Below are 25,930 nucleotides of genomic sequence, written 5' to 3' on the forward strand. Positions count from 1 at the left end.
CCTGCAGTCAGAATCAGGGGAAGTCATAACGGGGAACAAAGAAATGGCAGACCAATTGAACAAGTACTTTGGTTCAGTATTCACTAAGGAGGACACAAACAACCTTCCGGATATAAAAGTGGTCAGAGGGTCCAGTAAGGAGGAGGAACTGAGGGAAATCTTTATTAGTCGGGAAATTGTGTTGGGGAAATTGATGGGATTGAAGGCCGATAAATCCCCAGGGCCTGATGGACTGCATCCCAGAGTACTTAAGGAGGTGGCCTTGGAAATCGCGGATGCATTGACAGTCATTTTCCAACATTCCATTGATTCTGGATCAGTTCCTATCGAGTGGAGGGTAGCCAATGTAACCCCACTTTTAAAAAAAGGAGGGAGAGAGAAAGCAGGGAATTATAGACCGGTCAGCCTGACCTCAGTAGTGGGTAAAATGATGGAATCAATTATTAAGGATGTCATAGCAGCGCATTTGGAAAATGGTGACATGATAGGTCCAAGTCAGCATGGATTTGTGAAACGGAGATCATGCTTGACAAATCTTCTGGAATTTTTTGAGAATGTTTCCAATAAAGTGGACAAAGGAGTACCAGTTGATGTGGTATATTTGGACTTTCAGAAGGCTTTCGACAAGGTCCCACACAGGAGATTAATGTGCAAAGTTAAAGCACATGGGATTGGGGGTAGTGTGCTGACGTGGATTGAGAACTGGTTGTCAGACAGGAAGCAAAGAGTAGGAGTAAATGGGTACTTTTCAGAATGGCAGGCAGTGACTAGTGGGGTACCGCAGGATTCTGTGCTGGGGCCCCAGTTGTTTACATTGTACATTAATAATGTAGTATCTCCAAATTTGCGGATGACACTAAGTTGGGTGGCAGTGTGAGCTGCGAGGAGGATGCTATGAGGCTGCAGAGTGACTTGGATAGGTTAGGTGAGTGGGCAAATGCGTGGCAGATGAAGTATAATGTGGATAAATGTGAGGTTATCCACTTTGGTGGTAAAAACAGAGAGATAGACTATTATCTGAATGGTGACAGATTAGGAAAAGGGAAGGTGCAACGAGACCTGGGTGTCATGGTACATCAGTCATTGAAGGTTGGCATGCAGGTACAGCAGGCGGTTAAGAAAGCAAATGGCATGTTGGCCTTCATAGCGAGGGGATTTGAGTACAGGGGCAGGGAGGTGTTGCTACAGTTGTACAGGGCCTTGTTGAGGCCACACCTGGAGTATTGTGTACAGTTTTGGTCTCCTAACTTGAGGAAGGACATTCTTGCTATTGAGGGAGTGCAGCGAAGATTCACAAGACTGATTCCCGGGATGGTGGGACTGACCTATCAAGAAAGACTGGATCAACTGGGCTTGTATTCACTGGAGTTCAGAAGAGTGAGAGGGGACCTCATAGAAACGTTTAAAATTCTGACGGGTTTGGACAGGTTGGATGCAGGAAGAATGTTCCCAATGTTGGGGAAGTCCAGAACCAGGGGTCACAGTCTAAGGATAAGGGGTAAGCCATTTAGGACCGAGATGAGGAGAAACTTCTTCACCCAGAGAGTGGTGAACCTGTGGAATTCTCTACCACAGAAAGTAGTTGAGGCCAATTCACTAAATATATTCAAAAGGGAGTTAGATGAAGTCCTTACTACTCGGGGGATCAAGGGGTATGGCGTGAAAGCAGGAAGGGGGTACTGAAGTTTCATGTTCAGCCATGAACTCATTGAATGGCGGTGCAGGCTAGAAGGGCTGAATGGCCTGCTCCTGCACCTATTTTCTATGTTTCTATGTTCCATGCTGTCCCTGGGCCCTCGCCTCTTCTGGACCCCAAATTCACGCCTCTCCTGAGCCCTGATCACGTCGCTCTGCGATTTCTCGCCGCTCCTTCGCCCCGACCTCGCTGTTCCTCTGCTCACGCTCCAGTCAGCGACCTTGATTTTCCAATCTAGTCGCCCTGACACCAATCTCCTCCTGTCCGATGTAAACCAACCCCACAGTCACCGACACAAATCTGTCATTTGAATGTAGCCGTGAGGTGGAGGAAGAGTATCTCATTTTTGATTTGTACCTCCCTCAAATAATCACACCAAGCCTGGGATTTTCCTGAGGGCGGGTGTCGTGGAGAGAGAGAGAGAGAGAGAGAGAGAGAGAGAGAGAGAGAGAGAGAGAGAGAGAGAGAGAGAGAGAGAGAGAGAGAGAGAGAGGGAGGGTGGGGGGGGGGGGTGGGAGGAGGAGGGAGATTACCCTTCCAGTTCATGATACAGCTGTTGTGCATGTATTAGCTGCAGTACACAAGTGCCATTTTTATATATAGTGTTTTTATAAAACTACCTTCAACAACCCAAGTTAGTATTTGTCATTTATGCTATCCTGAAACCAGAACTCCACAAACAGGTACATGTCTGGAATGTCTAAATTCTTTTGATTTATATTTAAAAATGACATAAGTTGACAGTTTTAGTGAATAAAGTTTAAATATTGCTTGTTCCATTAAATTAATTTCAACTACTAGCTATAAAAACTTTAACGCCCAAATTAACGGCTACACATTTCACCAACGATGTGAATGCTCTTTAAAGTTAATCCGTTACAGAAGAGAAGCATTTCACAAAGATTGAAGTTCTGCACAGATAAGCCATGAAATCTCAAACCTACCAGGGTAGTGTTTTGGAGTTAATTCCAACCTGTGGGACAGCTGCATAGCTCCTGTAGTTGTATCCATTGTGTAAACTAAAACAGAACCACTGGTAGAATGGGAAAATAATCAGTTATAAACTGGTTTTCAAAAAAAAATATATATATATGTGTGCGAATTTTTCAATCATCAAAGTGAGGGATGTTAATACTAGAAAATGGAAGACAATCCAATTTAGATAGCGAGCATCAGCCTCAAGCATTACCAGGCCACAAGATAATTATTGATGAGGAAGGCAAGAAAGATGCTTTCAATTGTTTCTTAAATAATTCCAAGGTTTTCCCCTCCACTACTCTATCTGGAAGTCTAATTCATCTCTCTAAAGAGCTTCCGGATATCAGCCCTAAATTTGCCATTTAAGAGTTTGAACCTGTGCTCCCTTGCCCTATTCTCACCAACTAGTTTGAAGTAAGTTGCCCGATTTATCTTTCCATACTACCGTTTGCTATCTTATACATATCTATATGATCGCTCAGACTTTTACTTTCAAGGATAAAAGGCCTTTTTCAATCTTCCCTCATATCTCAAATGGTTTTCAAAAATATATATATATATATATATATATGCGAGTCTGTCATCGTATCCACATGGAAATAATTGGTGAAAGTAAAGGAAGACACAAATAACTACTAGGGTACCGAGGGTCTAGTGAGAAGGAGGAATTGAAGGAAATCCTTATCAGGCAGGAAATTGTGTTAGGGAAATTGATGGGTTTGAAGGCCAATAAATCCTCGGGGCCTGATAGTCTGCATCAAAGAGTACTTTTGGAAGTGGCCCTAGAAATAGTGGATGCATTGATCATTATTTTCCAACACTATCGACTCTGGATCAGTTCCTATGGACTGGAGGGTAGATAATGTAACACCACCTTTTTTAAAAAAGAGGGAGAGAGAAAACAGGTAATTATAGCCTGACATCAGTAGTGGGGAAAATGTTGGAATCAATTATTAAAGATGAAATAGCAGCGCATTTGGAAAGCAGTGACAGGATCGGTTCAAGTCAGCATGGATTTATGAAAGGGAAATCATGCTTGACAAATCTTCTGGAATTTTTTTAGGATGTAACTAGTAAAGTGGATGTGGTGTATTTGGATTTTCAAAAAGCTTTTGACAAGGTCCCACACAAGAGATTGGTGTGCAAAATTAAAGCACATCGTATTGGGGGTAATGTACTGACGTGGATAGAGAACTGGTTGGCAGACAGGAAGCAGAGAGTCGGGACTAACGGGTCCTTTTCAGAATGTCAGACAGTGACTAGTGGGGTGCCGCAGGGTTCAGTGCTGGGACACCAGCTATTTACAATATACATTAATGATTTAGATGAAGGAATTGAATGTAATATCTCCAAGTTTGCAGATGACACTAAGCTGGGTGGCGATGTGAGCTGTGAGGAGGATGCTAAGAGGCTGCAGGGTGACTTGGACAGGTTAGGTGAGTGGGCAAATACATGGCAGATGCAGTATAATGTGGATAAATGCGAGGTTATCCACTTTGGGGGCAAAAACACGAAGGCAGAATATTATCTGAATGGCGGCAGATTAGGAAAAGGGGAGGTGCAACGAGACCTGGGTGTCATGGTACATCAGTCATTGAAAGTTGGCATGCAGGTACAGCAGGCGGTGAAGCCGGCAAATGGTATGTTGGCCTTCATAGCTAGGGGATTTGAGTATAGGAGCAGGGAGATTTTACTGAAGTTGTACAGGGCCTTGGTGAGGCCTCAACTGGAATATTGTGTTCAGTTTTGGTCTCCTAATCTGAGGAAGGACGTTGTTGCTATTGAGGGAGTGCAGCGAAGGTTCAATAGACTGATTCCCAGGATGGCAGGACTGACATATGAGGAGAGACTGGATCGACTGGGCCTGTATTCACTGGCGTTTAGAGGGATGAGAGGGGATCTCAGAAACATAAAATTCTGACGGGACTGGACAGGTTAGATGCAGGAATAATGTTCCCGATGTTGGGGAAGTCCAGAATCAGGGGACACAGTCTTAGGATAAGGGGTAAGCCATTTAGGACTGAGACGAGGAGAAACTTCACTCAAGAGTTGTTAACCTGTGGAATTCTCTACCGCAGAGAGTTGTTGATGCCAGTTCATTTGATATATTCGAGAGAGAGTTAGGTATGGCCCTTACGGCTAAAGGGATCAAGGGGTTTGGAGAGAAAGCAGGAAAGGGGTACTGAGGTGAATGCTCAGCCATGATCTTAGTGAATGGTGGTGCATATTCGAAGGGCCGAATGGCCTACTCCTGCACCTATTTTCTATGTTTCTATATTTTTAAGGGCTCAATTTTCCCGAAGCCCGTTTTCTGGTGTATTGCCAGAGTTACACCCATTTTTCTCGGCCAGAAATGCGGCATAAATAATTTGCCAAAGTTTCCCCGATATATAATTCAAATTTGGCACCGCGCAACGTGTCCAGTCGCTTCGGGGAGTGGAGCCTGCTGTATGCGCCGAAAAATGAAGCCGCACCTTCTGCGCAAGCACGGTAAAAAATGGTTATGTTTTTGACATCGTTCCAACGGATGTGTATGCTCAGTATTGCTCGGATTTGGCAATCGACCATTTTTAAAGAGCGAGTTCTGTGTGAGAGAATGTTGAGTGCTGTGTGAGAGCATTGGAAAAATCGCAGCTGCAGCAATACAAGATGCAACAGGGTGCAAGGACCAAGAATTTCTTGCAGGAAGAAGTGGAGGCACTAGTTACTGTGATTCAGAACAGATGGCAGGAGCTGGACATCAGCAGAGGTCACCTAAAAGTCGTACCCAAACAAATGAAGAAACGCTGGAACGAAGTTGCAGACGATTACTGTGCAATGGTGACCACCATGAGATCTGGAGGTCAGTGTAAAAAGTGGCAGGACCTTGGTCAAATAGTTAAGAGTAAGTAATATTTTCATTTATTCAATGCAATTGCAATTGTAAATGTGACCATCTGCATATGTCCCACCCAGCAGAAAGACACTTTCTTTAAAAAGGGAGGTTTTCATCTTTGCAGAGTAAGGTGGCACATAATAAATGGAAAAGAACTTGAATAGGAGGAGGCCCTGCAAATCTGCACCCACTGACACCCTTTGAAGAGAGAGTCACTGCTTTGATGGGTCCTGCCTGGAAAAAAACAATCAGTGCTGTACAAGTTGGGCCCACACTTGAGGGAGAGGGCAAATCCTGCAAATTCATTGTGATCCTTCAAATCAGCCTGCCGCCTGGCCTGCGATGTGTGAGCCTACTCAAGCCACCCACCCTGCTCCCTCCGCTGCTGCTAACTATTTGGCTGTTCTGTTATATTTTGCAGAATTTGAGGCCAACCCTTGTGATGCAGAAGATTATTCCGACGCGGACGAGCCTGAAGAGGAGAACAATCCAACCCTCCAAACCAACATGGGGATGAGGGGAGAGCGAGAGGGGATGGAGCTGGATGAACTGACTTTGGAGAAGGTGCTGCTCATGGAAGTGACAGCCCCTTTCTTGACTTGTGGTTTGAGTGTTGGTGGGACACCTTCCAAGGTTGCGGGTCCCAGTGGTGGGGTGGAAGGGAAGGAGAGCTCGACCGCGTTCTCCTGAGGTGCAGGATCTAACAGATGTGGTGCAGATGATATTGAGTGCGGAGAGCATTGACCTTACCCTATCACTCCTGGATGCCATCAGTGAGGTGAGTGATGAGGTAGCAGGGCTGTCGGGAGAATTTCAGCAATGACACGAGAAATGGGAACGATATCCGGAACCATCAGTGAGGGAATCATGGCCTTGAGGGAGGGAATGTCAGAGGTAGTGCAAACCACATCACTGACCATGAGGGGGAATGTTGCAGGTAGTTCAGACAGTTTTGCTCAACATGAGGGAGGGAATGTTGCAGGTCGTTGAGACAGTGTCAGGGTGCATGAGGGACTGCATGTTGGAGTTAGCTGCTGCAATAAGGGAACACACCCAGACCCCGCGCCCACTGACAGAATCAACTGTCACTCCCACTCTGAAGAGCCCAAAACCAGGCTCTCATGACGCCACCTGACACCCTCACCCTTAAGAGGTGCGCAGTACCCGAGATGTTAGAAAAAATAAGCTTGGTATCAAGCCCAGAAACACTGTGCCACCGCCTGTGGGCAGGGGTGGTAGAGTGTCCAGGACCAAGCGCAGCGGGCGGTCTTAGAATAAGGGGGAGGAGAGATGGTGCAGCCTTTCTTTGCTGCTGTTGTTATTATTATTATTGTTACTGTTGTAATCGTTCTCAAATTAAAAGTTTTTTTTGGAAGTTATGTAAATTTACAAGTTTATAAGTGATCTTAAAGTAAAGATTGATATAAGAATCATTTTATTAAAGTCAAGTACACTGTAAACTTTTGAATAAAATATATTTTACATTAAAACTGAATCATGTTCCAGTAACACAACACATTACGGAACAGCTGCAAACTGTAAACATGTCCATGTGGAATAGTTGTCGCTGAGCCCACAGACATCAGTAAAGTGTTCACGGATGATCTACTGGCGCAAGACTCGAGCAATCGTTAAAGGGGCACGATGGCCCGCCCTCCTCTGCCATCGTGCTCCGGCCTCAGGCACTTGCATGGCTTCCTCATCGTCCTCCTCGCCTGCATCTTCCACATCATCATCAGCCACTCTCACTTCAGGTGGGTCTTCCACTACCAGACGCTGCTGCCTCATGATGACGAAGTTATGCAACATGCAGCTCACAACAGTGAACTGACCGACAATCTCAGGGGAGTACAGCAAGTAGCCTCCGGAATGGTCCGGGCATCGGAAACAGTGTTTCAATATGCCAATGGTCCTCTCTATGATGCTGCGCGTCGCAATGTACAACATGTTGTATTCACAGTCAGCTTCCATCCGGGTTACGCGTAGGGACGTCATGAGCCAGGTGGCGAGGCCGTACCCTTTGTCTCCCAGTAGTCAGCTCTGCACTTCTGGCCGTTGAAACATGGCAGATACAACGTTGTCACGTAGGCTGAATGCATCAAGGGTGCTGCCAGGGTATCTTGCATCGACTGACATAATATGATGCATGTCGTCACACAAAAGCTGCACATTAATGGAGTGGAAGCCTTTTCTGTTCCTGCACATCTCGGAATCCTCCAAAATGCTCCAAGGTGATGTGGGTACAATCAATGCAGCCTTGTAACTTTGGGAAGCCAGCAATCCTGGGGAAGCCCACAGCCCTTTTCGCATTGCTTGGGCAGTCATGGGGAACTTTATGAAGTCATTCCTATGCACATAGTGCAGCCATGACCTGGCGAATGCAGACATGTGTTGCATAGAGAGATGGCGCACACATCACCACTTGTAGCTTGAAACGATCCGGAGGCATAGAATGGAAGTGCAGCTGTAACCTTCACTTCAATTGACAAAGCAGTCCTCCTGATGCTTCTAGGTTGCAGGTCTCCAACTCACAGATCTCACTTACAACTTCTTTGCGGAAACGCAGCCTTCTGACACAGTCTGCATCACTCAGGTGGAGGTATGAACGCCTGTCTTGATACACCCGAGGTGGGTAAGGCCTCCTCTGCCCAGCACCCTACAAGCTCTGATGTTCCTGATGCGATGAAGTCAAATCAATTGTCTCCGACATAGCACCATAATGCAGAAGGCTCGCACAAGGTATGGCATTGTCAGTATTGCCCCCATACTTTAATCTTTGAAAGCAGCTCAAAACATCAGGAAAGCAGGCCACGTTCGCAGTTCTCTCTTCTCCTCCTCCCCCCCCCCCCCCCCCCCCCAGGTCTGTATGGATGGACCACACCCAAAGGTCTTGTGACTTCTCCACTCTCATCAGCCCCCCCCCCCCTTTAACTAATTGGAATCTTGTGATCTCTCTCCACACCACCCCCCTCCCTCATTGCAATCTTCAGTGCAGAAGGCACCTCGCTGCCCGGGCTCCAAGCCTTCCTCTCGATGTGTGTGTGTGTGTCTCTCTCTCTGTCTGTCTGTCTCTCTGCCTCCGGCTTGTGTTGTAGCCGAACACGGGCGCGGGGCTGATTCCGCCGGCCAAAGCTACGACCCTCCAGCCTTGTTTCAAGATGTTCAGTGATGGCGTGCGAGTGAGTAAAAAAAGAGAAAACTTCTGAAATCCAACAAATTTACACTTCTACATTGACATGTAAAAAAAAAAAAGTTGAATTTTGTTATTGATTTTGACTGTTCTTGACTCCCTCCAAAATCTTAGATTTAAAAACAATGGCGTCTTTCTTGGCGATTTGTGAATGTGTGCTGGTTTTCTGAACTCACCAGGTTTTTCGGGAATGGTCAGATATGCTGACCCAAGAGGAAAAAATGTTGGCCAAACTGCAATTGAAAAAAACGGCGTAGAAAAATCGTGATTAAGTCAGTTACGCCGGCGCAGATCGCAGGGGGAAATGTGGAAAAAAATAAATACGCAAAAAAAACGGCGCGCGTCAAAAAACGGCGTAAATGACCAGGGAAATTGAGCCCAGAGCTTTTTTCTTAATATCCCTTCGTTCGTCTGGTCATAATCCAGCATTTATACCGCTGTTACCAATTTCCAAACAGCGGAGACAATCTGTCACTATTCATCTTTCAAAGTCTTTCATGATTCTGAAAACATCTTAAATCTTCCCTTAACCACCTCTATGCCAGTGAAAACCCCCCGATTTTGCACGTTTCTTCATAACTAAAACCTCTCATTCTGGCTATCAAAATCTAATCGCCACATTGTTCGCCATTGGCAGTTGTTTGTTTTATGCACAGTTTAAACTTTAATGTCAACAAGCTAGAGCCCACTTACTTTCCACACCCAAAGGCCATCAATTTGTACTTGTTGTTTATAGCTACACAAGTACCATCGGTAACTTCTTGTGCCCATACACCATGCAAATCCTGAAAAGTAAAATTATAATTTCACATAAATACTATACATGCAACATGTCACTTAACAGTCTTTGTTTACAATAGTAGTCTTTTCACTCTACAACAGTCTCTGGTGCTCTTACAAACAACACTAGAGCTGTACAACCACAAGCTACACCATATCTTTGGAAGAATCAGCCTGCTTCTGCAGGATACTTGCTCAATATGATTGGCATGTTCTACTATAATCTTCATAATTTACTGCCTGCCAGAGTTAAGGATATCTCCTTGCGGCTGGAGAAGAATTTGGAGTGCTAGAGGGTGGATCCAGTTGCCGTGGTCTATGTAGGAACCAACGGCATAGGTAGAACTCGGAATGAGGTTCTTCTTAGAGAGTTGAGGATCTAAGGTCCAAATTAAAAAGCAGAACCTCAAAGGTAATCATTTCTGGATTGTTAGCTGAGCCAGGTGCAAATTGGCATCAGGACAAACAGATCCGAGAGTTAAATGCGTGGCTCAAGAGTGGTGTTGGAGGAAGGGATTTCGATTCATGGGCGCTGGCACGTGCTGGGGAAAGGGAGCTGTTTCGTTGGGACGGTCTCCACTGAAATCAGGCTGGAACCACTGTCCTGGCGAATCGAATAACTGGGGCTGTAGATAGGGCTTCAAACTAAAAAGGGGGCAGGGAGGGGAAATTTAGAAATCTAAAGAGAAAAGTCAAGGCAATGGAGCAGTGCAGCAATTTGGGTAAAGATAAGCAGAGTGTGACAGGAAAGGACAAAGAGTTTAACAGTAAAAGTGCATCAGCAAAGGCGGTGAAAGCAGAGAATAATGGTAAAATGTTAAAATTAAATGCTGGTTATCGGAATGTACGAAGCATTCATAACATAATTGATTAATTAGTGGCACAAAGAGAGATAAATTGCTTTGATCTAATAGCCATGTCAGAGATATGGTTATATGGTGACCAAGGTGAGGAACTAAATATTCCAGGGTACTTAACGTTTAGAAAAGACAGTCAAAATTGAAAAGGTGGGAGGAGAGGTGGGAGGAGGGGTGGGGGGGGGGGGAAAGGGTAGTCCTAGTAATAAAGAATGACATAAGGACAGTAGTGAGAAAGGATCTTAGCTCGGAAGATCAAGATGTAGAATCAGTATGGGTGCAAAGAAGAAATGACATGGGGCAGAAAACACTGGTGGGAGTAGTTTACAGGCCCCCAAACAGTAGCTATACTGTTGGACAGAGTATAAATCAACAAATTAATCATAGGGACTTTAATCTTCATTCAATCTACACTCCAAAAGCACTTCATTGACTGTAAGGCGCTTTAAGATGTCCGGTGGTCGAGAAAGGCTTTCTTTTCTTTCATATAGACTGGGCAAATCAAATTAGCAAAGGTAGTCTGGAGGATGAGTTCATGGAACGCAATCGAGACAGTTTCCTAGAACACCTCATGGAACCAACCAAGAACAGGCTATTTTAGATCTTATATTGCGTAATGAGACAGGGTTAATTAGTAATTTAATTGTAACGGATCCTCTGGGGAAGTGTGATCATTTCACATTGAGAGTTTGAGTGTGAAATGCTGCAGTCACAAACGAATCTTAAACAAAAATAAAGCCAATTACAGGGGTATGAAAGGCAAGTTAGCTAAGGTAGATTGGGAAATTAGATTACAAGGTAAGACATAGAAACATAGAAATTTACAGCGCAGGAGGCAGTCATGTCGGCCCATCGTGTCCACGCCGGCCGACAAAGAGCCGCACGGCCCTTGGTCAGCAGCCCTGAAGGTTAGATATAAACCGATGAACAATGACGGAAAGGCAAAGAGCACCCAGCCCAACCAGACCGCCTCACACAACTGTGACACCCCTTATACTGAAATATTCTACACTCCACCTCAACCAGAGCCATGAGATCTCTGAGGCAAAAACCAGATAAAAACCCAGGCCAATTTAGGAAGAAAAAAAATCTGTGAAAATCCCTTTCCAATTCATTCAGGCGATCAAAACTAGTCCAGGAGATCACCGTGGCCATATTCACTTCCCTGCAGTACTTACCATTAATACTGCGTGAGCCAACAAAAGATCATCCAGTCTAATCCCAATTACCAGCTCTAGGTCCGTAACCCTGCAGGTTACGGCACTTTAAGTGTCCATCCAACCATCTCTTAAAAATGGTGAGGGTTTCTACATCCACCACTCTTCCAGGCAGCGAGTTCCAGATCCCCACAACCCTCTACGTAAAGAAGCCCCTCCTTCAAATCCTTCCACCACCCACCTTAAAACTATGCCCCCTCGCAATAGACCCCTCCACCAATGGAAATAGGCCCTTACTATCCACTATGTCCAGGACCCACAATATTTTGTACACCTCAATGAGGTCTCCTCTCAACCTCCTCTGTTCCAATCAGAACAAACCCAGCCTATCCAATCTGTCCTCATAACTAAGATTCTCCATTCCAGGCAGCATCTTAGTAAATCTCCTCTGCAGCTCTCTAGTGCAATCATGTCCTTCCTATAATAAGGTGACCAGAACTGCACGCAGTACTCCAGTTGTGGCCTAACCAAAGTATTATACAATTTAAGCATAACCTCCCTGCTCTTATATTCTATGCCTCGGCCAACAAAGGCAAGCATTCCCTATGCCTTCTTAACCACCTTATCCACCTGGCCTGCTACTTTCAAGGATCTGTGGACAAACACTCCAAGATCCCTTTGTTCATCTACACTACCGCCTAATGTGTATACCCTTTCTTTATTAGCCCTCCCAAAGTGCATCACCTCACACTTCTCTGAATTAAATTCTATTTGCCATTGCTGTGCGAGGCCCCTTGGGGAAGTGTGACCATAGTATGGTAGAATTCCTTATTAAGATGGAGAGTGACATAGTTGATTCAGAGATTAGGGTCCTGAACGTAAGGAAAGGTAACTTCGATGGTATGAGACATGAATTGGCTAGAATAGACTGGCAAATGATACTTAGAGGGTTGTCGGTGGATAGGCAATGGCAAACATTTAAAGATCACATGGATGAACTTCAAAATTGTACATTCCTGTCTGGAATTTTAAAAAAACAGGGAAGGTGGCTCAACCGTGGCTAACAAGGGAAATTAAGGATAGTGTTAAATCCAAGGAAGAGGCATATAAATTGGCCAGAAAAAGCAGCAAAACTGAGGACTGGGAGAAATTTAGAGTTCAGCAGGAGGATGACAAAGGGTTTCATTAGAATGGGGAAAAGAGAGTATGGGGGGAAGCTTGCCAGGAACATAAAAACTGACTACAAAAGCTTTTATAGATATGTGAAGAGAAAAAGATTAGTGAAGACAAACATAGGTCCCTTGCAGTCAGATTCAGGTGAATTTATAATGGGGAACAAAGAAATGGCAGACCAACTGAACAAATCTTTGGTTCTGTCTTCACGAAGGAAAACACAAATAACCTTCCGGAAGTACTAGGGGACTGAGGGTCTAGTGAGAAGGAGGAACTGAAGGATATCCTTATTAGGCGGGAAATTGTGTTAGGGAAATTGATGAGATTGAAGGCCGATAAATCCCTGGGGCCTGATAGTCTGCATCCCAGAGTACTTAAGGAAGTGGCCCTAGAAATAGTGGATGCATTGGTGATCATTTTCCAACACTATCGACTCTGGATCAGTTCCTATGGACTGGAGGGTAGCTAATGTAACACCACTTTTTAAAAAAAGGAGGGAGAGAAAACGGGTAATTATAGACCGGTTAGCCTGACATCAGTAGTGGGGAAAATGTTGGAATCAATTATTAAAGACGAAATAACAGTGCATTTGGAAATCAGTGACAAGATCGGTCCAAGTCAACATGGATTTAGGAAAGGGAAATCATGCTCGACAAATCTGCTGAAATTTTTGAGGACGTAACTGGTAGAGTGGACAAGGGAGAACCAGTGGATGTGGTGTATTTGGACTTCCAAAAGGCTTTTGACAAGGTCCCACACAAGAGATTGGTGTGCAAAATTGAAGCACATCGTATTGGAGGTAATGTACTGACGTGGATAAAGAACTGGTTGGCAGACAGGAAGCAGAGAGTCGGGATAAACGGGTCCTTGTCAGAACGGCAGTGACTAGTGGGGTGCCACAGGGTTCAGTGCTGGGACCCCAGCTATTTACAATATACATTAATGATTTAGATGAAGGAATTGAATGTAATATCTCCAAGTTTGCAGATGACACTAAGCTGGGTGGCGATGTGAGCTGTGAGGAGGATGCTAAGAGGCTGCAGGGTGACTTGGACAGGTTAGGTGAGTGGGCAAATACATGGCAGATGCAGGATAATGTGGATAAATGCGAGGTTATCCACTTTGGGGGCAAAAACACAAAGGCAGAATATTATCTGAATGGCGGCAGTTTAGGAAAAGGGGAGGTTCAACGAGACCTTGGTGTCATGGTACATCAGTCACTGAAAGTTGGCATGCAGGTACAGCAGGCGGTGAAGAAGGCAAATGGTATGTTGGCCTTCATAGCTAGGGGTTTTGAGCATAGGAGCAGGGAGGTCTTACTGCAGTTGTACAGGCCCTTGGTGAGGCCTCACCTGGAATATTGTGTTGAGTTTTGGTCTCCAAATCGGAGGAAAGACGTTCTTGCTATTGAGGGAGGCAGCGAAGGTTCACCAGGCTGACATATGAGGAGAGACTGGATCTTTAATCGCTGGCGTTTAGAAGGATGAGAGGGGATCTCATAGAAACATATAAAATTCTGACGGGACTGGACAGGTTAGATGCAGGAAGAATGTTCCCGATGTTGGGGAAGTCAGGAACCAAGAGACACAGATTAAGGATAAGGGGTAAGCCATTTAGGACTGAGATGAGGAGAAATTTCTTCACTCAGAGTTGTTAACCTGTGGAATTCCCTACCCCAGAGTTGTTGATGCCAGTTCGTTGGATATACTGAAGAGGGAGTTAGATGTGGCCCTTACAGCTAAAGGGATCAAGGAGTATGGAGAGAAAGCAGGAAAGGGGTACTGAGGTGAATAATCAGCCATGATCTTATTGAATGGTGGTGCAGGCTCGAAGGGTCTACGCCTGCACCTACTTTCTATGTTTCGCCCACCTGACCAGGTGATTGATATCCTCCTGCAGCCCATGACTTTCTTCTTCATTATCAACCACACAGCCAGTTTTAGTGTCGTCTGCAAACTTCTTAATCATACTCCCTCTATTCAAATCTAAATCGTTGATATATACCACAAAAAGCAAGGGACCCAGTACTGAGCCCTGCAGAACCCCACTGGAAACATCCTTCCAGTCACAAAAACATCCATCGACCATTACCCTTTGCTTCCTACCTCCAAGCCAATTTTGAATCCAACTTGCCACTTTGCCCTGTATCCCATGGGCTTTAACCTTCTTGACCAGTCTACCATGTGGGATCTTATCAAAAGCCTTGGTTACCTCCTCAAAAAATTCAATCAGGTTAGTCAAACACGATCTTCGCTTAACAAATCTGCGCTGACTGTCCCTAATTAATCCCTGCCTTTCCAAATGTAGATTTATCTTTTCTTTCAGGATTTTTTTCCAATAATTTTCCCACAACTGAGGTTAGGCTGACAGGCCTGCAATTACTCGGCCTATCCCTTTCTCCCTTCTTAAACAACATTAGCAATCCTCCAATCCTCCGGCACCATGCCCAGATCCAAAGAGGACTGAAAAATTATGGTCAAGGACTCTGCTATTTCCTCTTTTACTTCGCTCAACAACCTGGGATGCATTTCATCCGGGCCTGGGGACTTATCTACTTTCAAAGCTGCTAAACCCTTTAATACTTCCCCTCTCACTATATTTATTTCATCCAGAATATCGCACTCCACCTCGATAGCAGTATCTGCATTGCCCCTTTCCTTTGCGAAAACAGATGCAAAGTATTCGTTAAGAACCTTACCAACATCTTCCACCTCCTCACAAAGATTACCCTCATGGTCTCTAATAGGCCCTACCCTTTCTTTCGTTACCCTCTTACTCTTAATATATTTATAGAACAGGTTTTCTTTAATTTTACGAGCCAAGAATTTCTCGTGCTCTCTCTTAGCATTCCTAATATCCTTTTTAATTTTGCCTCTTAACTTTCTATATTCCTCTCAAGATTCCATAGTATTTAACCGTTGATAGATGACATAAGCTTCCTTTTTTTTTCTTTATCCTCCCCTGTAAATCCCTAGACATCCAAGGGGCTCTAGAATTATTATTCCCAACCTTTTTCTTTAAGGGCACATGTTTGGCCTGCGCCTTCCGGATCTCCTCCTTGAATGCATCCCACTGTTCCGACACTGATTTACCCACAAGTAGCTGTTTCCAGTCCACTATGGCCAAATCACTCCTTAACTTCGCAAAATTAGCTTTTCCCCAATTCAGAACTTTTATTCCAGGTCTATCCTTGTCCTTATCCATAACCAACTAGAATCTGAATGAATTATGGTCGCTGGCACCTAAGTGCTCTCCCACTAATACCCCTTTCAACCTGCCCAGCTTCATTCCCCAAAACTAAATCCACGGCCGCCCCCTCTCGTGTTGGGTTTGCTGCATACTGACTAAAAAAGTTCTCTTGAATGCATTTCAAGAATTCCGCACCCTCTATACCCTTCACAATATATTTGCCCCAATCGATATTTGGATAGTTAAAATCCCCTACTATTACAACCTTATGGTTTTTGGACTTCACAGTAATTTTCCTACATATTTGCTCCTCTATCTCCCTCCCACTGTTTGGGGGTCAATAATACATGCCCAGCAATGTGATCGCTCCTTTTTTATTTTTCTATTCGATCCATATGCCCTCATTTGATGATCCCTCTAATATATCATCCCACCTCACCGCTGTAATAGTTTCTTTAATCAGTACCGCAACACCCATTTCTCCCTTTTTATCCCCATTTCTATCTTGTCTAAAAATCCTATAACCAGGGAATATTGATCTGCCAAACCTGCCCCTCTTTCAGCCATGTTTCTGTAATGGCTATAATGTCATACTCCCAAGTGTCTACCTGTGTTCTTAGCTCATCCGCTTTAATCCCTATACTCCTTGCATTGAACTATATACCATTTAGCACAGGAAGACCTCCTTGCTTACTACTTAATAAGCCTTGTTTACTCTGTGTAACAGATTCGTTTTCTAGATTATTGCGATCCAATTTCTGCTTTACTTCCTTCCCTCTTGAAATTGTTCTCAGGTTTCCATCCCCCTGCCAAGCTAATTTAAACTCTCCCCAACAGCACTAGTAAAACTCCCCGTGAGGATATTGGTCCCAGTGCTGTTGAGCTGCAACCCGTCCGGTTTGTACAGGTCCCATCTCTCCAAATGCCTCAAGAATTTAAAGCCCTCCCTCCTACACCAACTATCCAGCCACGTGTTCATCCTCTCTATCCTTCTATTCTTGTACTCATCAGCATGTAGCACCGGTCATAACCCAGAAATTATTACCTTTGAGGTCCTACCCTAGTTCCCTGAATTCTGCCTGTAGGACCTCATCCCCCTTTTTACCTATGTCGTTGGTCCTGATATGGACCACGACCTCTAGCTGTTTACCCTTCCCCCCCTGACATTCTTTGATCCTGGCACCAGGGAGGCACAAAACCATTCGGGAGTCACGTCTACAGCCGCTGAAATGCCCGTCTGTTCCCCTTACAGAATCCCTCATCACTAGAGCTCTTTTATTCTTCGTCCCTCCCCCCTGTGCAGGTGAGCCACCCGTGGTGCCTTGGAATTGGCTCTGGCTGCACTCCCCAGAGGCACCATCGTCCTTACCGATACTCAAAAGTGAATATCGGTTTGAAAGTGAGATGGACTCACGGAGGGGCTCCTGCACTACCTGCCTAGCACACTTACTACGTCTGGTGGTCACTCACTTTCCCTCTACCTGCATGCCTTTAAGCTGCGGGGTGACCACCTCCTGAAACGTGCTATCCACGTAGTTCTCAGCCTCGCGGATGCACCAGTGACTCCACCCTCTGCTCCAGCTCTGAAACGTGGAGCTCGAGCAGTTGAAGCTGGAGACACCTCCTGCACACATGGTTGTCTCGACTGCGCGAAGCGTCCAGGACTTCCCACATGCTGCAGGATGTGCACTCCATGGGACTGAGCTGCCCTGCTATCCCTCTATTTAGACTTATCTAGTTTAAAATCTAATTAAAAAGATGGTAGATAAGCAGTGGCAAACACTGAAAGAAATATTCCATTGAGAAATAAAAACTCCACGGGAAAAGTGATCCATCTGTGGTTAACTAAAGAAGTTAAGGCGAATATTAGATTAGCAGAGGCTTATAATGTTGCGAAAAATAGTAGTAAGCCTCAGGGTTGGGAGAGCTTTCGAAACCAGCAAAGATTGACCCAAAAATTGATAAAAAGAGAGAAAATATAATACAAGAGTAAACTAGCAAGAAATATAACACCAGCTTGCAAGAGCTTCTACAAGTATGTAAAAAAGAAGAGAGTACCAAAAGTCACTAGAGAAAAAGTACCAGGCAAACTAATGAGACGAAAGGTCCCCTGGACCTGATGGCTTGCATCCTAGGGTCTTAAAAGAAGTGGCTGCAGAGATAGTGGATGCATTTGGTTTCCTGGATTCTGGAGCAGTCACAGTGGATTGGAAAACAGCAAATGTAACGGACCTATTTAAGAAAGGAGGGAGACAGAAAGCAGGAAACGACAGATCAGTTAGCCTAATATCTGTCATTGAGAAAATGCTGGAGTCCATTATTATGGAAGTAGTAGCAGGACATTTCGAAAAGCATAATACAGCCAAGCAGTCAGCATGGTTTTATGAAAGAGAAATCATGTTTGACAAATTTGCTGGAGTTCTTTGAGGATGTAACGAACAGGGTGGATAAGGGGGAACCAGTGGATGTGGTGTAGATGGATTTCCAGAAGGCATTTGATAAGGTGCCACATAAAAGGTTACTGCACAAGATAAGAGCTCACTAGCGTGGATAGAGGATTGATTAACGAACAGAAAACAGAGAGTCGGGATAAATGGGTCATTTTGCAGGTTGGCAAACTGTAACTGGTGAGGTGCCACAGAGATCAGTGACTTGGATGAAGGGACCCAGTAGCCAAATTTGCTGATAAAAGATAGGTGAGAACGCAAGTTGTGAGGAGGATGCAAAGAATCTGCATCATCCAGTGTTGGTCACACAGAGCAAAAATGGAGATCTAGCAGCAGGTTGTCCATCTTCTCAGTTGAGGATACATGGCAAGGTAGAAGTACAATACCTTTTCTAAAAGAGCAGAGTTGCATTATTCCTGAACATGCCACTGTAATGCAACAGAATCCAACAAAAAAAAACTTTGCTCTGGATTTCAAATATCAGATTTATTTCCCAAAACCTCAATCAAATAAACAATTGAAATATCAGTTAACATAATGAAAAGTATTCAGTTTTAATATACTGTAATGATATACGAAATGACAACCAAAACGTGTTTTACCTCAGCTGTAAGTTTACTGGATACAGGAGTAATGAAACCAATCCGACCATCATCAAAAACCACGGCAAAACCATCAAGGGTTGCACAGTATTCCATATCTTGGATATGTACAGATTCAAAATCTAATGAAGGACCTGTCAGCAAAAAAAAAAGTCAATGTCATACTATGCTGTAAAATTCATACCAACATTTGCAAGCATCACATAGTGATAATCTGTTATGTGCTGTATGGCTGTACATTCTGAACCAATCAGGGAATTGCTTGTATGTGTTCGACCAAGCCCAAGGGAGGGGGTGGTTCTGGACTTGGTTTTGGGGAATGAAGAGGGGCAGGTGGAAGGAGCATCAGTGGGAGAGTATTTTGGTGCTCATGATCATAATTCAGTAAGATTTAGGGTAGTCATGGAAAAGGACAAAGTGGGACTAGGAATAAAAGTTCTCAATTTTGGGGTAAAGCCAATTTTGCTGAACTGAGATGGGATTTTGCCAAAGTAGACTGGATGGTAAATCAGTGTCAGAGCAGTGGGAGGCATTCAGGGAGATCCTGAGGGTACAGAGCAAGTATGTTCCCTTAAAAAAAAGGGTGGGGCTAACAAATCTAGGGACATACAGGGTAAGGTTTAAAAAAAAAAGGGAAGCTTATGACAGAGACCAAAAAATCAACACTGCAGAAACTCTAGGATGCAATTAAAAAAGATATCAGGAAAACAAAGAGCATGGAAGAATGTTGGCAAGTTGTCAAGTAAAATCAGGGAAAACCAAAATATGTTTTATAAATATTTTAAAAGCAAGAGGAAAACTAGAAAGATAACTTAAAGGAGGGGGAGAGAGAAAGCAGGGAATTATAGACCAGTTAGCCTGACATCGGAGGTGGGGAAAATGCCAGAGTCAATTATTAAAGATGTAATAGCAGCATTTGGAAAGCAGTGACAGGATCGGTCCAAGTCAGCAAGGATTTATGAAAGGGAAATCATGCTTGATAAATCTAGAGTTTTTTGAGGATATAACTCATAGACTGGATAAGGGAGAACCAGATGTGGTGTATTTGGACTTTCAAAAGGCTTTTGACAAGGTCCCACACAAGAGATTAGTGTGCAAAATTAAGGCACATGGTATTGGGGGTAATGTATTGTCGTGGATAGAGAACTGGTTGGCAGACAGGAAGCAAAGAATGGGAATAAACGGGTCCTTTTCAGAATGGCAGGCAGTGACCAGTGGGGTGCCGCAGGGTTCAGTCCTGGGACCCCAGCTATTTACAATATACATTAATGATTTAGACAAAGGAATTGGATGCAATATCTCCAAGTTTACAGATGACACTAAGCTGGGTGGCATTGTGAGCGGTGAGAAGGATGCTAAGAGGCTGCAGGGTGACTTGGACAGGTTAGGTGAGTGGGCAAATGCATAGCAGATGCAGTATAATGTGGATAAATGTGAGGTTATCCACTTTGGTGGCAAAAACAGGAAGACAGAATATAATCTGAATGGTGACAGATTAGTAAAAGGGGAGGTGCAATGAGACCTGGGTGTTATGGAACATCAGTCACTGAAGGTAGGCATGCAGGTACAGCAGGCAGTAAAGAAAGCAAATGGCATGCTGGCCTTCATAGCTAGGGGATTTGAATATAGGAGCAGGGAGGTCTTGCTGCAGTTGTACAGGGCCTTGGTGAGACGACACCTTGAGTATAGTGTGCAGTTTTGGTCTCCTAATTTGAGGAAGGACCTGCTTGCTATTGAGGGATTGCAGCGAAGGTTCACCAGACTGATTCCTGGAATGGCAGGACTGACATATGAAGAAAGACTGGATCGGCGAGGCTTATACTCACTGGAATTTAGAACAATGAGAGGGGATCTCATAGAAACGTATAAAATTCTGACGGGACTGGACAGGTTAGATGCAGGAAGAATGTTCCCGATTTGGCGGAAGTCCAAGCATAAGGGGTAAGCCATATAGGACCGAGATGAGGAGAAACCTTCAACTGCAGCAAGACCTCCCTGCTCCTATACTCAAATCCCCTAGCTATGAAGGCCAGCATGCCATTTGCTTTCTTTACTGCCTGCTGTAACTGCATGCCTACCTTCAGTGACTGATGTTCCATGACACCCAGGTCTCATTGCACCTCCCCGCTTACTAATCTGTCACCATTCAGATTATATTCTGTCTTCCTGTTTTTGCCACCAAAGTGGATAACCTCACATTCATCCACATTATACTGCATCTGCTATGCATTTGCCCATTCACCTCACCTGTCCAAGTCTCCCTGCAACCTCTTAGCATCCTCCTCACCGCTCACAATGCCACCAGAGTTGTGAACCTGTGGAATTCTCTGCCACAGAAAGTTGTTGAGTCCAGTTCGTTGGACATATTCAAAAGGGGGTTAGATGTGGCCCTTGTGGCTAAAGGGATCAGGGGGTATGGAGAGAAGGCTGGGATGGGGTACTGAGGTTGAATGATCAGCCATAATCATATTGAATGGCGGTGAAGGCTTGAAGGGTCGAATGGCCTACTCCTGCACCTATTTTCTATGTTTCTATGTTTCTTTACCCAGAGAGTGGTTAGAGAATGTGGAACTCGCTACAACAAGTAGTAGTTGAGGCTAATGGCATTCAAGGGGAAGCAAGTGAGTGAGAAAGGAATAGAAGGATATGTCGATGGGGTTTGAAGGGTGGGAGGAGGCTCGTGTGGAGCATGGGTCTGTTTGGCCGAATGGCCTGTTTCTATACTGTAAATACTTTGTAATATGTTGTGCATAAGTTGAGAAGAGCCAAGGCATGGGGAACCCCATATGTATGCAGGAGTACTGCTGGAATTTATTCAGGCTACTAACCCAGCATAGATAGATATCTTGCTACCTGTAGGTTCAGGACCACCCTACCCATTGAGACTTTGGATTACTGAATCCCAGATGTGAGTGATAGTGAGCCGTGCAGTTGAACATCAAAAATGTGAGTTTAAAAAAAAATGTATTGATTGGAATGTGGGCGTTGCATTTATTGCCCATCCCCAATTGCCTCGAGAAGGTGGTGGTGAGCCGCCGCCTTGAACTGCTGTTCTTTGTCGTGGTTTAGTACAACTGATTGAAATGGCCTAGTAAGCCAGAGGGCAGTTGAGAGTCAACCACACTTTTGTGGGTCTGGAGTCACATAGGCTACACCTGGTAAGGATGGCAGATTTCCTTCCCTAAAGGACATGAGTGAACCAGGTTGGTTCATGGTCACCATGACTGAAGCTAGCTTTTTATTCCAGATTAATTTAATCTGAATATAAATTCCCCAGCTTTGGTAGGCTTTGAACTCATGTCTCCAGATCATTAGTCCAGGCCTCTGGATAACTAGTCTAGTAACATAACCAGTGCTACCATTCCCTGTTACATTGCCATCACCCTTCTGACCACCATGTGGATACACAGCATACTCCATAACATTGATTCCACCAGTTGGAGGTTCTGAGCATTGACACCATTTGTGTTGAATTTCGATTTCCTGATTAGAAGATCTTCCACATCCTGCCTTTTACAAGGAGCACCATCGGAGCAGGCCGGGTAGCGAAAGGAGCAGCGTGGCAGCATACCACTCCAGGGAGCAGCAAGTGCTGGAGCAGGAGAGCAACGGCAGTGAAGAGAGACGTCATCAAGGTCCAGGTCGGTGATTGGAGCGTGGGCAGGTACAGCAGGAGCGGCTAGGTCGGGGCGAAGGAGAGGCGAGATATTACAGAGGGACATGAGCGTGGCCCAGGAGAGGAGAGAGTTTGGGGCCCAGGAAAGGCGAGGGCCCAGAGGCAGCACGAGCCAGCCCACACTGTGATATGTGCACGCACTAGGTCCATGCAGCAGAGCCGGTCTCCAGTCATCTTGGTTAATCCTTGCTACTGGACTAAGCACCGTCAAGCCCGTGTGGTGGCTGGTGTGCAACGGCCACCACGCGTTACAAAAATCCACGCACACGCATCTTCCATTCTTCAAGATTTAGTTCGGGACCTGGAATATTAGGCCCTTCATTGAAACACCTGTGAACTTCTTGACGTGGAAGCAAGTCATTCTCGATTCGAGGGACTGCCTATGATGATGATGAATGTAAGGAAACACAGCAGTGTGATAAGTGACCAGATAATCTATTGTTGGTGATGTTGGTTGAGGGATATCCTGGTTGCGCAGACCACTGGGAAAAGAGTGGGGACTATTAAAGACCATAAAGTAAATCTGTGTGTGGAGGCGGAAGATGTGCGTAGGATTCTTAAATGAATACTTTGCATCACAGTTTGCACAAAAGAGAGGGGCGATGCAGACTTTGCAGTAAGTGAGGAAGAGTGTGAAATATTAGACGAGATAAACATAGAGAGAGAGAGGAAGTATTAAAGGGCTTAGCAGCTTTGAAAGTGGATAAATCCTCAGGCCCGGAAGAAATGTATCCCAGACTGTTGAGCAGGCATATGGAATGCTTGCCTTTATTAGTTGAGGCATGCAATACAAGAGCAACAAGGTTATGCTTGAACTGTATAAAACACTGGTTAGGCCGCAGCTGGAGTACAGTGTGCAGTTCTGGTCACCACATTACAGGAAATTGCACTGAAAAGGTTGCAGAGAAGACTTACAAGAATGTTGTCTGGACTGGAGAATTTTGGCTATGAGAAAAGATTGGAGATGCTGTGTCTGTTTTCTTTGGAACAGAGGAGGTTGAGGGGAGACCCGATTGAGGTGTATAAAATTATGAGGGCCTGGATAGAGTGGATAGGAAGGACCCGTTTCCCTTGGCAGAGGGGTCAACAACCAGTGGGCATAGATTGAAAGCAATTGGGGGGAGGTTTAGTGGAGGGGAAATTTCTTCACCCAGAGGGTGGTGAGGGTCTGGAACTCACTGCTGAAAAAGGGGGTAGAGGTAGGAACCCTCACCACATTTAAAAGATACTTAAAGTGCCGTAACCTACAGGACCAAGAGCTGGAAAGTGGGACTAGGCTGGATAGCTCTTAGTCGGCCGACCTGGACCCGATGGGCCGAAATGGCCTCCTTCCATGTTGTAAATTTCAATTACTCTAATTGCGGGGCGGCTACCACCACTTTATGCAGATACAATCAAAAGCCCACATTTAATGAATACCAACTTGCCACATTGAGCTGTTGTTCCAAGGAGGTGTCTACGAGCATTCTGTATGTTCAATGCTCGCAACGTTGAAATGATAAATTTCAATTTGATTAAATGTTAGAAGATGTGGATATTCCCATTGAGCACTTTTGAAAGTCTGTGCTTTAGATTACGTCAGTTTGCTGAGATTTTGGGGAGAAATGGTAGCGACAGGTCCTGCAAATAGAGTTGGTAAGAGGATCTCATGTCCTGGAGTCCACACTAGGCTTCGTGTTTACATTTGGGCAAATTTAGACATTTGTACCACTTTAATGAAAGATATTTTGAATAACCAATACTGAGCAACTGAAAAGTTGAACTATAAGTTTTCAACTGAGATGGCAACTTGCATTTGTATAGTTGTCTTTAAAGTAGACTTGTACTTCTGTAACGCTAGATTCAGTAATTAAAAACCCCACAATAAGTGGGCAGCACTGGTCAGGGCGGACTGTCATGTGCTAAGCATCTGACTATCTGGTGAACCTGGACAGTATAAATCAAATGGGGTTGGAGAAGGTGCAGCTAGTTGAGCCCGTCTCAAGAGGTCACAATTTGGGGTTTTTTTGTGCTGGATAATCTTTCTTGTATAGCATCACTCCTGTAAGTGGACCTTGCCTGCTCTGCGCCTTTTTCTGTCCAATATCTACTTGGATGATAACAGGGATTGTAACAGAGAACCTTTACTCCATATATTGGCTACTGAAGTAGGACACATGCAGGAACATGCATCTTTCTATAAATAGGAAGGTAGACTGAAATAGCACTTTACCCAGATAAGACAATTTCAAAAAATCAATTGGTTTATTTTGCATTAAAACAAATGAACAGTATACAGTTTTCAGTGAGAATAATCAGTTTCCTATACTCCTTGGTTATGGAAAATAATAGATACAATTTACTGGTTTTCTAAACAAAGGCTCATTTCACTAGCTCAGTTGGTCTAAGCTTTTAAAACAGGCTGCGTCTTGCTGCTGCTAGAATACAGATCATTCTCGTCAGCAGAGTCAGTACGGTTTTATGAAAGGGAAATCATGTTTGACAAATTTGCTGGAGTTCTTTGAGGATGTAACGAGCAAGGTGCATAAGGGGGAACCAGTGGATGTGGTGTCTTTGGATTTCCAAAAGGCATTTGACAAGGTGCCACATAAAATGTTACTGCACAAGACAAGACCTCAAGGGGTTGGCAGTAATATATTAGCATGGATAACGGATTGGCTAACTAAAAGAAAAGAGAAAGTGGGGATTAATGGGTTATTTTCCGGTTGGCAAACAGTAACTAGTGGGGTGCCACAGGGATCGGTGCTGGGGCCTCAACTATTTACAATCTATATTTATGATTTGGATAAAGGGACAGAGTATAACGTAGCCAGGTTTGCTGATGATACAAAGATGGGTGGGAAAGCAAGTTGCGAGAACACACAAAATCTGCAAAGGGATATAGACAGGCTAAGTGAGTAGGCAAACATTTGGCAGGTGGAGTATAATGTAGGAAAGTGAGAGATTATCCATTTTGGCAGGAAAAATAGAAAAGCAAATTATTTAAATGGAGAGAAACTACAAAATGCTGCAGTTCAGAGGGACTTGGGGGTCCTTGTGCATGAAACACAAAGTTAGTATGCAGGCATAGCAAGTAATCAAGGCAGCAAATGGAATTTTGGCCTTTATTGCAAGAGGGATGGGGTATAAAAGCAGGGAAGTCCTGCTACAACTGTATCGGGTATTGGTGAGGTCACACCTAGAGTACTGTGTACAGTTTTGGTCTGCTTATTTAAGGATATACTTGCATTGGAGGCAGTTCAGAGAAGGTTCACTAGGTTGATTCCGGAGATGAGGGGGTTGACTTATGAAGAACGGATGAGTAAGTTGG

The 25,930-nt window shown here is 44.5% G+C and overlaps 1 protein-coding gene across 2 annotated transcripts in view; it reads right to left on the reverse strand.

Annotated features, from left to right (window-relative positions):
• ric1 (RIC1 homolog, RAB6A GEF complex partner 1) overlaps positions 1-25,930 on the reverse strand; it is a 266,797-nt gene that overhangs the window by 87,090 nt on the left and 153,777 nt on the right. For both annotated transcript variants that reach the window (XM_070888453.1, XM_070888452.1), the window contains exons 6-8: positions 18,945-19,078; positions 9,433-9,524; positions 2,641-2,729 (exon numbers count right to left, since the gene is read on the reverse strand). In XM_070888453.1, the coding sequence (XP_070744554.1) occupies positions 2,641-2,729; positions 9,433-9,524; positions 18,945-19,078 (315 nt within the window). The remainder of the gene's footprint in view (positions 1-2,640; positions 2,730-9,432; positions 9,525-18,944; positions 19,079-25,930) is intronic.

Source organism: Pristiophorus japonicus, chromosome 1 (assembly GCF_044704955.1).
Source record: "Pristiophorus japonicus isolate sPriJap1 chromosome 1, sPriJap1.hap1, whole genome shotgun sequence".
NCBI classification, from domain to species: Eukaryota; Metazoa; Chordata; class Chondrichthyes; family Pristiophoridae; genus Pristiophorus; species Pristiophorus japonicus.